This window comes from Ursus maritimus, unplaced genomic scaffold (genome assembly GCF_017311325.1).
Source record: "Ursus maritimus isolate PB19 unplaced genomic scaffold, ASM1731132v1 scaffold_2, whole genome shotgun sequence".
NCBI lineage: Eukaryota > Metazoa > Chordata > Mammalia > Carnivora > Ursidae > Ursus > Ursus maritimus.
The window spans coordinates 101,614,138-101,629,516 of NW_024424452.1; the positions used below are offsets into that span (position 1 = coordinate 101,614,138).

General features: G+C 57.3%; 2 protein-coding genes across 9 annotated transcripts in view; both read right to left on the reverse strand.

The window, feature by feature from the left end:
* Window positions 1-2,150: 2,150 nt before the first annotated feature.
* Window positions 2,151-10,862, reverse strand: ARL8A (ADP ribosylation factor like GTPase 8A). Of its 5 annotated transcripts, none has more exons than XM_040636453.1 (9): window positions 10,603-10,862; window positions 9,048-9,110; window positions 7,640-7,693; window positions 5,550-5,630; window positions 5,164-5,237; window positions 4,326-4,419; window positions 4,098-4,165; window positions 3,789-3,882; window positions 2,151-3,258 (listed from the first exon to the last, which is right to left on the reverse strand). In XM_040636453.1, exons 1-9 carry the CDS (start codon window positions 10,723-10,725, stop codon window positions 3,031-3,033), a joined length of 879 nt encoding a protein of 292 aa, XP_040492387.1. In that variant the 5' UTR covers window positions 10,726-10,862; the 3' UTR covers window positions 2,151-3,030. The 5 variants fall into 5 exon arrangements, with proteins under 5 accessions (XP_040492387.1, XP_040492388.1, XP_040492389.1 ...); XM_040636456.1 differs by having other exon boundaries at window positions 3,005-3,258; window positions 3,789-3,859; window positions 10,603-10,855; XM_040636454.1 differs by lacking the exon at window positions 7,640-7,693 and having other exon boundaries at window positions 10,603-10,860.
* A 1,520-nt stretch (window positions 10,863-12,382) lies between these two features.
* Window positions 12,383-15,379, reverse strand: part of PTPN7 (protein tyrosine phosphatase non-receptor type 7) — an 11,250-nt gene continuing 8,253 nt past the window's right edge. For all 4 annotated transcript variants that reach the window (XM_040636459.1, XM_040636458.1, XM_008685119.2 and 1 more), the window contains 2 exons: window positions 14,990-15,103; window positions 12,383-14,129 (listed from right to left, as the gene is read on the reverse strand). In XM_040636459.1, coding sequence (XP_040492393.1) covers window positions 14,036-14,129; window positions 14,990-15,103 — 208 coding nt within the window. In that variant the 3' untranslated portion in view covers window positions 12,383-14,035. The remainder of the gene's footprint in view (window positions 14,130-14,989; window positions 15,104-15,379) is intronic.

Consider the following 15,379-nt stretch of genomic DNA (forward strand, 5'->3'; position numbering starts at 1 on the left):
TGAAGTCTGGCACCAGGAGAGGGCTGAGGATGGAAGGCTGAGGGAAGGGGAGGGGGGCACCTCAGCATCCTGTTTGGGGGGCCTTTTCCACAGAGGGCACCCCCCCCCACACGCCTGCCTCTCCCTCCTGCTGGTTGGCCGGCTCAGAGCTGAAGGGGGGTGGGGGGTGGTGTCTCCAAGGCCCTGCCACCACCACTGCATCCCATGCCTGCCAACGTGAATGGCTTGCAAGATTAGTCAGCAGGCCAGCAGGGCCTTGGGAAAGAGCTACTGTCCCTCCAGCCTGGGCCAGCTGGGGGAAACAATGTGGTATTTGTTGCTTAGGGGTCCCAGGCTTGGGATGGGTGGGGGGGCAGGTTGGCACAGTGGTGGGCGGTGGATTTGAGCTGGGATGCTCTGAGGCAGCACAGACATTCTCCCTCCCCCTCAGGTCAGACTTTAGACCAGCCCTCAGACCCTGATGCCAGGGGGGGAGAGGGCAGCCCACGGAGCCTCCCCCGTCAGCTGGGACTGTGGGGCCGAGAGCACGTGCTCTTCCCGGTGACAATCGCCTCCCTCCAATCACTGGACGCAGTCACTGAGCCTCTCAGTTTCCTCATCTGTAAAATGGAATAACTCTCTCTCACGGAGCACTAGTCATTGAACAGGACAAGACATAGAAAGCATCTGGCATGACGCCTGACACCTTTTCTTCCTTCCTTTTGGGAAATGAATTCTCTAGTACTACAGAGTAGGTAGGCTTGGCCAGGGTACTCTCAAAACTCATCCAGGCTTTAGCACTTCAAAGGGTCCCACGCACGAGGATTTGCGTATGTACGCAGTCTGTTCCCTGTCCAAGCTTCGCAAGTTCTTTAGCCCATTATCGGGCACCTGCTGCGTGCAGGCCCGGTGGGAGGATGACGCCTGCTTGCTGGTCACCGGCTCATCATAATCTCAAATGTCACCCTTCATCCGGGGATTCAGGACAGGGAAAGGCAGGTCAACCCTGACACCCGTCCTGTCCTGCTCCCCGTATGAGTGACAGGCCTCTTTCGGCCTCCCAGGCCCGGGGCAGCCCCTGCCACTTCGGCAGCCAGCCCGGGAGAGCACAGGGGCAGCCTGGCTCCAGCTTCGACCTCCTTAGCCAGGGGGCACATCTCCTATTCCTTACAGCTGGAAGACACCCTAAAATCATTCTGCTCCCTTTGCCAAATTCCATCCACATTCTTTCCTCAGACTCCTCTGGCAGTGGGGAACTACCTCTCCAGGCAAGTCCTTTCTGGCTAGACATGCCTCGAGGAGGAAGCCTGGGCCCCAAGAAGGGCTGGTGAAATTCAGAGCCAACAGGGCAGGCCCAGGACTCTGAACCCCAGGATCCCTGCTTCCAGATCTTAGCAAACCGCAGCTCCTTCTTCCTGCAGAGGCAGGCCCAGAGGGCATGGAGCGGCTGTAGGGGCCTGCTCCGTTTTCCAGAGGGAAGGGAGGCTGAGGGGGGAGCGGAGCAGGGGGGAGGCGGGGCCTGCTGCCAAACCGGGTCAAGATGGCCCCGGCTTTGGGTAAGCAGGGCCCGCAAGGCTCTGAGGCAGCAGCTGTGGGCGAGGAGGAGGGGGGACCAGGCTCTGGAGGTCGGGGTCAAGTGGGGAGAGGACTGGGATTGGGCAGAGGGCTAAGGGGGCAGCCTCTCCCAGAACACCAGTAGCACTGACACCAGCAGGGGAGCAGGGGAGGAGGGACGCCATCGGGCTCTGGAGGCCCGCACTCCCCCTGGAAGACAAGTCACTGGCTCCAGCATGGGTGGGGACGGAGTTCAGCTTCTGCCCAACGCTGGCTGCAGGTGGGGTTCTGAACGGACCCCCGGGATCCAGAGGCCCAGGCCGGCACACCTGGGGAGGCAGCCCCACACTCCCGCCACGCTGACCCCAGCCCACAGGCTTGCGGGCTCCCCTTGGCAGCTGCAAGCTCAGAGCCAGACCGCACGCAAGTCTGACGAGGGAGGGAGGAGGAGGCCGGGCGAGGCCTGGGCACACGTGCACGAGGCTGCTCTGTGAAGCGCCATTGTGTGCCCAGTGTGAGCGCGTGCCTCGCTCGCTGCGGCTGTTCGTGCCCCGGGTGCGGGCCCGCCAGTCCCCCTGTGGCATCTGCGGACAAACACCCAGCCCCGGACACCCCCCCAACACAAAACCGGTCATTTATTCTTGTTGTTAGGAGGCAAAAAATGTACCGTTACAAGAACCATTTTCCAAACAGAGGTTAAATATGAGCTAAAAGTGTAAAAAAGGAAGAGGAACATCACTTTACAAATCATTAAATTAAACAAATAAACAAACAAACAGAAAACAAAACCCAAAGAACCAACCCCCCATGCTGAGTTCTCTCCTTGTGCAACTCTGCAAAACGAGAACAGAAAATGAGGTGGCCCATGGAGTTGGGGGCCCTAGGAAGGGGCAGGAGCTGGGAGCCGGGGGCGGGCAGGAGGGGCTGCTGGGGCAGCGTGGAGGCTGGCCCCCTGCCCCTTTGGCCCGGTGGTCTCTGGCACTCGGGTGTGCCCGGTGGCCCTACTGAGACTGGGGGCAGAGAGGGGCGCCTCTGGAGACTCCTGTCGGCCTGTGACATTCGAGCACTGCAGGGACAAGCCTGACTGGGAAGTGGAAACAAACGGGACATGGGGACGGCCACCAGTGCCCAGGCTGGTACCTGCCCCAGGAGCTAGCCTTCATCTTCCTAATCTCGACCTGCCCCGAGCCAGCCCTGCCTCTCTTGCCTTCTTTCCACACCGCCCCTCTCCCAGATCCTGACGGGCCCCTGCAGCATCAAATGGTTGATTTTAGTCTTTGCTTAAATTAAAAAATTAAAATATATATACATATATATACTGTACACACAGGACAATAACTGAAGAGTGTTGAAAAGGGCGGCATAGGGGCGGGACAGGGGAGAGAGGAGGGCAGGGGCTGTGGGGCCCGGGCTGTTAAGGGGACAAAGCAGGGGGGCAAAGGGCAGAGGGAAGGGGGAGGGCCAGAGGTTAGGGGACCAGAATGGGAGCAGTTTATTTTACAATAAAATCAGGAGTTCAAACCTCAGCAGAACAGGACTCTGGGATCCCCAGAGGACCCCTCCCCACACTGAGTGAGGAGGGGCGGGCTTAGGGGGGACGGCGGGGTGGGCGGGGAGCTCGGCTTCGGGTTTGGATGACAGCAGGTCCCTGGTCCGAGGGGGAAGGACCGCAGTCTCAGCTTCTCCGTGACTTTGAGTGTTGAATAAGCCACTGTAGGGTGATATCTGGGTGGGGGACAACAGAGAAGTTTAGAGGCCTTCCAGTGCTGGGCCGACTGTGGGGGTGGGGAGCAAACACCTAGGGGCATGGTGTAAGCCCAGGGCTTCCAACACTGCAACTGGGGATCAACTCTGAGGGCACCAAAAGCCCAGAGCCATCAAGGTCCAAACAGTCCCAGATGCGTGGCAGGGTTGTGTGTGGGTGCTGTGAAAGACAGAGCCCTGGGATGGCACAGCCAGAAGGGGCCTGGGAAGGGCCTGAGCCAACCCTGTGATGTTACAGTGGGGGAAGTGAGTGATTAGCCTAAGACCACACAGCCAGTCACGGGCAGAGCCGGCATAAAGCTCAGAATCTGAGCTTCCTGGATGCCTGTCCCACCCCGGGAGAGTTACTGAGCTTTGGGCTTCAGGGAAAGTTCTGGAGGGAACAGCTTTGAGAGCCACTGTGCTAGAACTCTCAGGAGTGCCTCCCTGCTCCCCCCTTCGCCCTGTGGCTATTCCCAGAATGTCAGCAACTCCCCCATACCCACGCGCACCAATGTTGTCCTTTTCTTTGCAGGAGATGGAGTAGCAGCAGATCTCTCGGTCCTGGATGGCAGAGAGATTCCTGGGGGGAAACCAGAGTGGAACCTGCTGAGGCTAGGACTGCCCAGGGGGCCTGGGGCTGGGGGCAACGGAGTCCTTTTCTTGCTGAAGGAGCCACAGCCCAGAGCGCGAGGCTCCTCGCGAGGTGGGCTCTGCTGCCACCGTGTGGCGGATACTGAGAGCAGCAGCAAGGCGTCTCTCCGAGGCCTGGGAAATTTGGGGAGCAGGGAGGAAGGACAGAGAAGAGTAACCAAACTCACATTTTCTCAATCAGTTCCTTCTCATCCAATGCTCCTGGGAGGTCTCGCTTGTTACCCAGGACTAAGACCTACAGAGAAGGGAGGACAGGGACTAGGTCCAGGGCGGCGTGCCAGGTTATCCATTTCCCCTCCCCCACACTGACAGCGCCCCAGCCTTCACATGCCTCCAGCCCTGCCCCCAGTGACTTCCCAGCGGCTCCCTCCCCTCCCATCCATTAGCCTGCGGACCGGGATGCCTTGCAGCTGGGGTTTGTCCAGTAGGTTGTGCAACTCATTCTTGGAAGCCTCAATTTTCTCCTGGTCAGCGGCGTCCACCATGTACCTGGGGGACAGCAGGTGGGAACAAGCATGTTCACACCACAGGCTGGGAGGCAGGAAGAGGGGCTGTGCTCTCAGGAGGAAACACCTTGTTGGGGCATGGTCACCTCTGGATCTATGGGCTACCTGGGCCTCCCTCCACGGACTGCCATCATCCTGTCACCTGGAAGTCCCCTCTGGACAAGCTGTCATGAGAGGGGTGAAGCTTGGCCCTTTAAGATTAGGTGTAAATCCCTCCCCAGGTGACCCTCTTGGGTCTTCATGAGAAGACTAGCCATGGTTGAGTGAAAAAAGCAAAGGCAGCCCCAGACTTTCTTGCAGCAAGATACTTCGAAAATGTGAGGTTAAAAACATTGAAAATGAAACAATCTTTTGTTGGGCATATATACGTAGGATAAAATTATTTTTAAAAAAGCAAGGGAACAAACCATTTAAATCATACAAAATTCAGGACAGTGGTGACGCTAGGTTGCAGGAGGCAGGGAGACATATGTACTTTCAGCTGGTTGGCGCTCTGGCTCTAGGGTTGGCCGGGAGGGGCTCAGAGTATTTTGCAAATAAGAAATACAAAGCACGAAGCACAAGTGTAAAGGCAGGTTACATGTGGGCTGGACAGTGTATCCTGAACCAAGGATTGTGACTAATCCAGTCTGCGCCTGTGGCCTGTGGTCCCTGTAGGCAGTGAGGCTGGGGTGGGGGGGAGCCAGGGGAGGCTGAGCCCTGAGACCCTGCCAGGCCCTGCACTTACACAATGGCACTCACTCCTCGGCAGTAGCGCTCCCACATGCTGCGGAATCGGGGCTGTCCCCCGATGTCCCAGAGCTGAGTGAGAAGAGGGCGACATGGTCTCAGCAGCAGGCAGCAACCAAACCCATCTTGGCTCCCCGTCCCCCTCCCCCACCCAGGGATTGGTTTGCTGTCCATCCCTCCAGTGCCTGCGCCCCTCTGACTGCCTCAGAAGTCTTGAGCTCTTTTCCCACTTCTCCAAGCCTCTGCTTTCGTTCAGCTTCTCCTCCCACGGGTCTCAGATCCCCTCCCCAACTCCTTCTGGGTGCCCGCCCCAGCAGGCACGCAGGTGCTCTTCTGTGGCCCCGAGCGAGTGTGTGCCAGAGTTTGTGGCTTCCTGCCACTCACCTTGATCGTCACATTCCCTTTGGTGATTTTGCGCATGTTGAAACCCACGGTGGGGATCATATCTTCATTGAACTGTCCTGACTGCAAGGAAGAGTCAGAATTGGAAAAGGGGTGCCAATGGACAGAACCGGATGTGCTGTCCCTGGCAGCCACAGCCACAAGGCTGCAAGAATAAAGCAGAGGCCAGGCCAGAGCTTCCCAGGCACCCCTCTGCAAGGGGCACGGGGTCATCGCCTGAGCGTCCCTTGCTTTCAGGCAGGATGGCCATAAACAACTCAGGTGTCCACCCCACTCCACATGGCACTCCTGTGAACAAAAGGCCCTGTCTTCTCCAGGCTGCTCAAAGTCTCTCAGCCCAGACCCAGAAAAAACTCTTCCTAAGGCCTAACCAACACCTCTCTGTCGTAAAGGGAAGCCCCTTTACTGCCCTGAGTCTCCAGGGGAGAAGAACAATTAGGTCCCAGCAAAAGAACTTCAAACAGGTCACAGTAAACAGTCAGGGGACCTCAAGGGAAGCAGACTATCCTCAAACTAGCAGTAAATATCTGAGGGAAGGGAAATAGGCCACCCCCAAAATGCACTGCACACCAAGCAATTTCTGGATTACCCATGGTTCTGGTTTCTTTGCACCGTACTCCGTTTGTTAGGACGGATAATCCACCCTCTACATTCCCTGTGGACTCATGTGTCTCCCACTAGACTGAGAGCTTCCCAGGGAGGGAAACCATGCCCCCATTAACAACATTAGCAAATGTGTGCTGAATAATTAGGCGTTGACTATAATTCCGTATCCCATAACCCATTTTCAAATTCTAATGGTCTTCATTTCTCCCCCTCTAAATCGTCTCCAAGAGCTCTAGATCGCTCTAAACTAAACTAGCCCCAGGCCTGAGGTAAGGCCAGACCAAGCTCCCTCCAAGGTCATCTCCATGTTCCCATGTAGGACATTTCTTTCTCTTTTTTTTTAATATTTTATTTTTATTTATTTGACAGAGACAGCGAGAGAGGGAACACAAGCAAGGGGAGTGGGAGAGGGAGAAGCAGGCTTCCCGCTGAGCAGGGAGCCCGATGCGGGGCTCGATCCCAGGACCCTGGAATCATGACCTGAGCCGAAGGCAGACACTTAACGGCTGAGCCACCCAGGCACCCCCCACGTAGGGCGCTTCTTCCCACCCCCCGCCCCCAGATGCAGGAGATAGGGCTTATTTCACCTTGAATCTGAGGGTGACAGCCTTGTCTCTGTACCATGCCATTTTTTTCTGCTAGGTGGCAGGAATAATTGCTTCAGGTCACATAAAGAAGTCAGGGGCTCTGACCATTAGCTAAGGTGTAGGAGACGATGACTTCTTATTCAGAGCCTGCAGGCCTGAGTGAGGACTCTTGAGGTCCCATCTGGATGAGACTGATTGATTCCCTTTTATCTGCAGGAATCACCCTGACTCATTCACCAAGGCCCTCAGAAGTGAGGAGTCCCCCTGACTGATGCTCACGACAAGGCAGAGCAAGGGTCCCTCACCTGTGGGCCACAGTTGGACTTGAGAGAGTCCCCAAACCCCCCGAAATTGCACCCAATCTGCATGTGCAAAATTTCTGTTTGTATGGATACTTCTCTGGGGAAAGGGTTTCTAACGTGTTTTGGTTTTTTTAGAGAGGGAGAGAGAATGAGCAGGGGGTGGGGGGCAGAGGGAGAGAGAATCTTAAGCCAGCTTCATGCCCCGTGTGGAGCCTGATGCAGGGCTCAATCTCATGACCCTGACATCATCACCTGAGCCAAAACCAAGAGTCGGACACTTAACCGACTGAGCCAGCCAGGCGTGCTAAGGGTCTTGTATTTTTATCAGGTATCGAAAGGGCCCAAGAGCCCTGAAAGTTAGGAGTCACTGAGAGAAAGGAGTGCCCTGAAGAAGGGTGGATTTTTTTTCTCACTAAGGAGAGAAACCCTAACTACACGCAGTCTAAGTCCCAAACCCCAGCAGGGTGCCAGGGTGGGGATGGGGGCACCTGCTGAACCAAAGTCTACTTCCCCCATCTGGGCTCATGAAGAACGTAAGGGTCTGAAGAAGAAAGCCCAGTTTTTGTTAATCACTCACCATGGAAAAGGTTGGACGAGGCACTTCAACCTCTCTGAGCCTCAAGGTGTCCTTCTGTGAAATGGGGAGAAGGGTTTTCCTTTCCTAGAGACTGGCAAATAAGGCTCACAACGTGCCCGGAAATGGTCTGGATATAGCATGAGGACCCACCTGGCATCTCTGGGAACTAGAAGACCCACAGGCTCCCGCGTAAAGGAAAAGGCTAGCCTGGCCAAATGTGCTCCTGGGTAGGAGAACCGCCAGGGAACCAGGCTCCCTGGCACCCATATGTCCAGTTCAGCTGTGAACCAAAGCTTAGCTGGAACCAGGTTATGACTTCATTTCCCTGCTAATGCCTTCTGATCTCACAAGCTCCTCATTTAAGGTTGGAAGTAACCCCAAAGTCACATGGTCTAAGCTCTGGTCTCAGACTTGAATACCCTCTGGCACATTCCCTCTTGGGTGGGCTCCAGCTCTGAGTGTTCTTTATAATGAGGCAAAAATCCATCTTCCTGGAACTCCCATCCCTTGTTCCAAAGGCTCAGGTACCCTGAGACTAGTTCTCCCATACGACAGTCTTTTACATATTTAAATGGTTTGAAATGGCTTGAAATATTTGAAAAGGCTCTCTTGGTTCCCTCGGGCAAAACATCTCCTACTTTCTACATCACAACTTTTTCAGAACTCAAGAGATCAGTTTTAGGTTCTTAGAAGCACTGTGAAGTCTCTATAAAAAATTTTTTTCCAGTTCACATCAGCCTGCTGAGTGACTAGACACATCAACTCAATTTCTATTTACAGTCAGACCTCATCTAGCGAGTAGCAAAAGCCAAATGGGGAAAAAGCTAAGACAAACAGTTGCCAAATTAACAGGCAAAGGTGATTCAGAGAGTCAGTGGTGGGCATCAGAACAGAGCGCAGGGGTCCCAATTTTTCTTTTCTTTCTGAAAGACACTCTACTGCAGTTCTGCGCAAGGTGGGCAGAAATGCCGGTGCGGGCGCCCTGGAGAATCCGAGAACACCAGTTCCCCTGATGCTAGAACTTCCACTGAAGTCCACAAGGGGTGGTTTTTCTTGGGAAGCCTCTTTAAAGGGAAATTTTGCTTGCACTTTCAGGAGGTGCAAGCCAAAGTGGCAAACTGAATATTAGAAAGGGGAGTGCATGGGTTAGGAGGGGGGCGCACTCCCTGTACCTCACAGAAACTCTGCCCCTGGAAGTGCCATTTGTGACTCTTTTGAGTTCTGTTCCTGTTTTGGATATGATGCAGGGCTAGGGGAGGAAGTGGAACCCACCCGGGGGCCTGTGGGTCTCTGCCCAGGACCACGGCTTTCAGAACCGCTCCATGAGGAGAGTTTCCCTGGGGACTGGAGGTGACACCCAGCCTGAGCCACGAGAGCAGCAGCAACTTGTTCCTCCTCTTGGCCTTACCCTGGAGGTATCTCCCGGAGGTATCTCCCAGATCGAAATGACTAGAAGCCATGCCACCAGGGCCTGCAGGATCAGAGGCCAGGCATTACGCTCCTGCCCAAGGGGCCCAAGAGCCCAAGTCAATGCCTGATCTAACTAGGGGGCCAGACCCTAGGCCCAGAGCCTGGGCAGATGGGAGCTCAGGGGCACACCCTGGCTAGGGAACCTGTCAGGCCAAAACACCCAGCAAGGGCCTGAAGGTCCTGCCCTGCCAGATAAGGAGCCAGGAACCATGGCGTGGAGGAAGGGGCAGAGGTCATTTGCAAAGCATGTTTGGAAAAGGAAGCTGGTGCCCAAACATGGGACCATGGGGTACCGCAGCTCCAGGCTCCAGCCTTCCCTCTGCCCTCCTGCCTCAGGTGGCCTTCCTTCTGGGATGCTGAGATCCGTCAGGGGCCCCCTTCTTCCCGGATGGGCAGCAACACAGGCGCAGGGGGGTACCTAGGCTGACCGGCCATACTTCTTCTCTGACCTCTCTCCTGATGCGCGTTTTGGCCCAGTATGTGGCCAATGCCCAGTTCTCAGAAACCCTAGTATGGAGACTGGGGCCGGGCCGGGACCACCCCAGCGCCCCCTGGCCCAAGCGTCCCTCGGCCCCACGCCCAGTCCTGCCAGGTTCTTGCACGCAGGCCGCAGCCATTACTGCAGCCTCAGCTCACACACCCATGGAGCTCGTCTTCCCTTTTTTTGAGACAGACTTTAACTCCTTCCCCACCACTCGCTGGCAGCCAAAGACTGAAAATTGCCCACCTCGGACTCGACTACCCAAAGCCCTCAGAGCCACTCTCTCGCATGTCCCCAGAGTGGGCAGCGCCCCTCCAACTCGTCCTCTGGTCCGAGGCACCTCCAGCGGCAACTTCTGAGCCAGGCGGAGACTCCAGACTCCCTTTATGATGCCATCCTCCCCGGACCCCAGCTAAGACGCCGCGGTTCCCGGAGAGGAGGAGTCTGGGCCGGAGCCAAGGGCCTCAGCTGATGCCACCAGCCCCAGGGGGTACGTCCCCTCCCCCTCAATAGCGCGGGGCTTCCTCTTCCGGCAGAGAGGGGTTAAAGCCTCCGGGTGGGGCCGGGCTCGCCCCAGCCCCCTCCCCACGCCGCTCGGGCCGCCGGGTCCCGCGACCCTCCGCACGCGGGGCGGGCAGGCCCGGGCACTTTCGCCCCGTCATGCCCCCTTGCGCGGGGACCGGAGGGGGCCTGTCTCTGCAGGCGGCGGATCCCTCCTGCCTCGTGACCCCCTGGAGTCGCCAGTCCCAGGGCCCCAGCCCGTGTCCTCGTCTCCCTTCCCCGCCCCCAGCCGTGCCATCCCGGCCCGGGCGGAAGAGCGGGTCGCGCGCCACCCGGGTCCCCCACGGTCCGTGCTAGGCCCCAAGCGCCCGGGCCCCGCTCCTCCCCCGCCCGGCGCCCGGCGGTGCCCGGCCATGCCAGGCGGCGACCCCAGCTCACCAGGGCGCGGCGCGGGCCAACACAGGCCCGACCCTCGGCCGGCGCCCCGGGCCCGCGCCCCGCGCCCCCGTACCGCGATCACGTTGACGAAGGTGGTCTTGCCAGAGTACTGCAGCCCGACCAGCGTGAGCTCCATCTCCTCCTTCCAGAACAGGGCCTTGAACCAGTCCAGCAGCTTGTTGAACAAAGCGATCATGGTCGCTGCCGCCGGCCCCGCCCGGTGCCGGCTGCCCTTCGCCCCTCGCTGCCCTCGCGCTGCGGCCGGGAGCGGCCCCTCCCCGGTGCGGCCCGGGTCCCGCGGCTCGGTGCGGGCGGAGGCTCGAGCGCAGCGGCCGACGACTCGCTGCCCCCGGATCCGCTCGCCGATGGGTGTGGCTTCAGCTCCCTCCTCCGCCTCCGCCTCCGCCGCCGCCGCCGCCCTCCCGCGCCGCCGCTGCCCGGCCGTGTCCGGCTCGCACCCGAGCGCGCGCCCCTCCCTCGCCCCGAGCCCGGCCGGCGCGTGGGGGTGCGCGGGGAGCCCTCGCGCCTCCGGTGTACGGCCTGCGCCTGCTGGCGCCCAGGGGGCTCTCGGGGAAAGAGGTCTAATTCTATTTGCCCTCCTTCCCGGGCTGCCGCGCCCTGGCTGGCACCCCCTTCCTTCCTAAGGGGTGGTGGGCCGAGGTGGGTGAGGTACCCGTTAAGCGGTGGTGGGGGGGGGGAGGACGGTTCACCCACTTTCCAGGACCCGGAGATGAGACGTCTGTGAAAGGCAGGCGAGTGGAGGCTTTGTGTTCCCTGAGTCCTTGCCTCTGAACATCTCTGGGGACTGATCTTACCCTCTCAAAACCTAAAAAGCAGAGAGTAACAACCGGGTTTGGGTGTGTTAATACTCCATCTTGTTTTGTTAACCACAGTTGACCTGAAGGGCTTGTGTAGGAAGCCTCTGGCCCTAAGTGCAGCAGCTGTTTGAGGCTGAGGCTGATATTCCCTAGTATCCCCATAATTCACAGATAAAATCCTGCTGGGGGGGGGTTCCAGTGAGGAAGATGTGTGGGGGATGAAAAAGTTGGCCTGTTTTGGTGACAGCCAAAGTTTTCTTCAGGAGAACTGTCGGCAGCAGGCGTAGGGCAGGCCAAGATGCCGCCGGCCTCAGAGGAGTAGCCACGGGGCCTGCACCCCAGGGACGGCTGTGCCCCTAGGTCCCAAGCTTCAGGGCAGTCCCCCACCTAGGATGGGTGCTTCTTAGTTTTTGGTTTTCTTTTTTTTCTTTCTTTCTTTTTCTTTCTCTCTTTCTCTTTCTTTCTCTTTTTCTTTCTTTCAAGATTTTATCTATTTGAGAGAGTGAGTATGAGTGGGGGGAGGGGCAGAGGGAGAGGGAGAAGCAGAATCTCTGCTGAGCAGGGAGCCCCCCCCCATGTGGGGCTCGATCCCAGGACCCTGAGATCATGACCCAAGTGGAAGGCAGACGCTTAACCAACTGAGCCACCCAGGCGCCCCAGTATTTGGTTTTCAAACGTCTTCACATGTAGTCTGTTGTTCATAGTTGAGGGTGTGTAACTGTCGACCTAAACCATATCTGTCAAACCTCCCCAAGATGACCCCAAATGATCAGACAGTGGCCAAAGTGGAGGGATCGCCAAATATCATCTTTCTAGCTTCTGCCCCTTATAGGTCCCTATCTAGCTCCTAAGGGTACATCTCTGCCTCATTTCCTAAACTGACTCCAGTGTCATTACGTGTGTCTTAAGAAGTGCTAGAAATGTGCGTGTCCTGGGATAAGGATCTGCAGCCTATTCCTGGTCTAGGGATTCTTACTCTATTGCTATAAAGAGGGTCCAGAGGCCTGAGAAAAAGATGGAAAGAAGGAATGAATCGGTCGTCCAAAAAGCCTTTATTTTCCCACTTGGTTCCTTTTCCAGAGCTCCTACTCTCTAAGTTCTAGAATGGGGTCGGTGACAGTGCCAGGGAGGGGAGCCTGCGGGCCCTGCTCATGCAGCTGCTTTCCTCCCAGCTGGGGGTGAGCTCAGGGCGGGTTCAGGCACTTGAGAGCTCCTCGCCCAGCTTCCCAGGCTCAGGCTGCAAGTGCCTCCCAGGCGCAGGCGCAGGTGAGCCCGCTCCTGGGGCTGTAAGGAAGGAGGAATTTCGTTGTGAGACCAAGCAGAAGCAGTAAGAAAATTAACCTCAGTTTCAACATTGCAGGTTCTTCAGAAGGGACGTCATGACTGAGGAGGCTCAGCGGTCCTCCAGGATCCAGCTCCTTGGGGGGGTTCCGCAGAGAACTGGCATCAGCCAAAGCAGACCCCAGGGGCTGGGTGCCCGAGAGATGGTGCCTTCCTTCCTCCCCACGAGCAGCCCATCGTGGATTCAAGGACGAAGGATTTGGATGTCTTCCCCCGGGTGTGTAGGTGAGCCCTGAGATAGATCTTGGGTGCCCTGGACGTTGTGTTGATACTAAGACGCTGAAGGGAGTTCGTTCTCTCGGAGAGACGATGAGGGATCCCAGTTTAGTCTGAGGCCCCAGGTCCGCATGGAATGCGTTCACCCTGATTGTTCGTGGAAACAGCCAGGCTATCCAGGTGCCCTCTGCAAATGCAGGGGTGGATGGCAGGGGGCGGGGGGCTGGTTTTCTAAAAATCAGGCCAAGCTCTTCGTTTCTTCCTCACTCCTCATTCTTTTGTACCTCCCGCTACTCAGGGGTCTTCCAAGGTCGTGGGCAAAGATAGAGGATGCTGGGCCTCCCTAGAGGGTACCTGGGGTGAGTGGCTGGCAATTATGGAGGCAGGGGTAGCCCTCTGGACCTCTGAGGGGTTCCCCACACTTTCCCTCTTCTAGAGGTTCCAACTGCCTGGCCTGGTCTCCTCTGTAGCCTGATCCTGGGACTCAAGTATGGACACAGGGTTGGTCTGGGTCCCTGTTCTCTTTGGTGGGGTATCCAGCCCTCACAGATGTGGGGTGAGAAAGCAGAGTCACTGCTGGGATGTTGAGAACTTGGCCATGGTCAGGACCAGATTTTCCCAGCTCTGGCATCTGGCCTGTTCATGGGCAGGGCCCAGAAGGAAGATGATGATCTTGGCATCACTGTCTTGCCAGCCCCAGGAAGGGGATACAGCCGGAGCGGCTTCTAGGAACTTCTCTGATTGCTTTTCCCTATGGCAGCAAAGCACCTAATGTCCGTGTCCTAGACAGAGAGGTGAAGCTCACAGAGCACTTTAGACAAGACCGGGACTCCTGGGTTCCTTTTTCAGCTCTGTTGTAAATGCCGGCTCCTAGCTCGAAGGTCAGAGAGACAGGGGAGGTTCCCCCAAGTGTCCATTCAGGGCTGCTAGAGGAAGCCAAAGAGTGGCCAGTGGTAAAGACCTGGAGTCTGGTCCCAGTCCTCGCTGATGCAGCTTCTGGTGAATGCACGCGCCGCCTGAGGGGCACCCATTCCCCATGCCCATCCCTCAGATCACGAGGTCCACTTTCCCAGACCCACCTGCCCAGGCCTAGGGGACTTTGGCACCTGGGCTGGTGGAGGACGCCAGGGGTCAGGGGCAGGGCTCCTCCGGCAGCTGGGCCGCATACAGGGCCAGAGTGTGATGCAGGAACTGGTACTGCTCCGTGGTCTGGATCATTCCACCCCTGTGAGGGAAGCATGCAAACCGTGAGCAGAGGAGGGAGGGTCAGGTCAAACATCTTCATACTTCTGCAGGGAGATTCTCCCAAAGAACCCGTGAACTACTTCATATGGTCCTTCTCTGGGCTTCCCACTCCTGTTTGCTGCCCCTCAACACCTTCCCCACAAGGAAAGCCCCTTGGCCCCGTACTCAGGGCTGGCCCCCGTGGCTGGCTGTGTCGAGGAGGAGGAGACGGCCCATGACGGAACTTGTGCTTCTCTGACCCATCAGCTCCTGGGGCAGAACCAGACCCCTGATTCCTCACACCGGGCCAGGAATATGCCTGAGCCCCCAAGTTTCCTCCTCCCCATCTTAAACGTAATGACTCCACGTATTTTTATAGTAGGTTCTTATGTTCAAAAAACTCATTCACAGTGAGTTAACTCATTGCTTACAACAGCTCTCTGGGGGAAGGAGCCATTATTTCTCTCTAGATAGAGAAATGGGGGCCCAGAGAAATATCGTGGCAGCTCAGCGAGATGCAAGGCAGGATTTGCACCCCGGTTCCCTATCTCGGGATCCAGTGGGCTTCTGTGCGCTATCTGTGTCTGCCTGGTGTCTCGAGCCGACCATCCCCTATTCCTCCAGCTTTCCCTGAGTAGGGAAATAAAAGATGTAAGGCTCAGATATCCACAGAGGGGCATATTTCATTCTCAGCCCCCCAAGCAAAAACTCTAGATAGAGATTTTTTCCTGGGCGTTAGTTGCAAGAGAAACAGCTCTTGAAGCCCAGGGCCCCTTCCTTCCTCAAGGGAGGTGCTTGATGGGGACGTTCCTCTAAGTGCTCTGGTGCCGGGGAGGCTACTCCTCAACGCGGTTGACCCACCTGTCCAGCCGCAGCCGGCACACGATACCCAGGATGTCCACTTCCCCGCGGGCCTTCAGCTGCTGACAGCCAATTCGGGTGGCAATGAAGCAGCCAGTCCGGCCGATCCCTGCACTGGACACAGCCAGGGAGGGGACAGGGAGGTCACAGGAGACCAGGGAACATGGAGGCCCGGCAAGTGGGGAACGTGGGAGACCGGTGACTAGGGAACGTGGGTGCCAGGCCTCAAACTGCAGAGAAAGCTGTAGGCACTTCGGGCACTCTGTTTCAGGGGTGGGGACATGAGGACAGAGGAAGGTGGCGGTACCTTTGCAGGTTAGAGCTGGCGCTGGAGGAGGTTCCATTTCTCACTAGCCTCGCCCTAAACCTATCCCAGCCCCGCCCCCCCCC

Bases quoted from the DNA above. Each gene is read 5' to 3' on its own strand.
- ARL8A (XM_040636453.1), bottom strand. From the start codon at position 10,725: ATGATCGCTTTGTTCAACAAGCTGCTGGACTGGTTCAAGGCCCTGTTC. The intron at 4,166-4,325 runs GTCCGCAGGCTA...CCTTCTCTGTAG, and splicing joins CCCAGCTGCAAGGCATCCCG to GTCTTAGTCCTGGGTAACAA. The intron at 3,883-4,097 runs GTGAGTTTGGTT...TAGCCTCAGCAG, and splicing joins AAGGAACTGATTGAGAAAAT to GTTCCACTCTGGTTTCCCCC.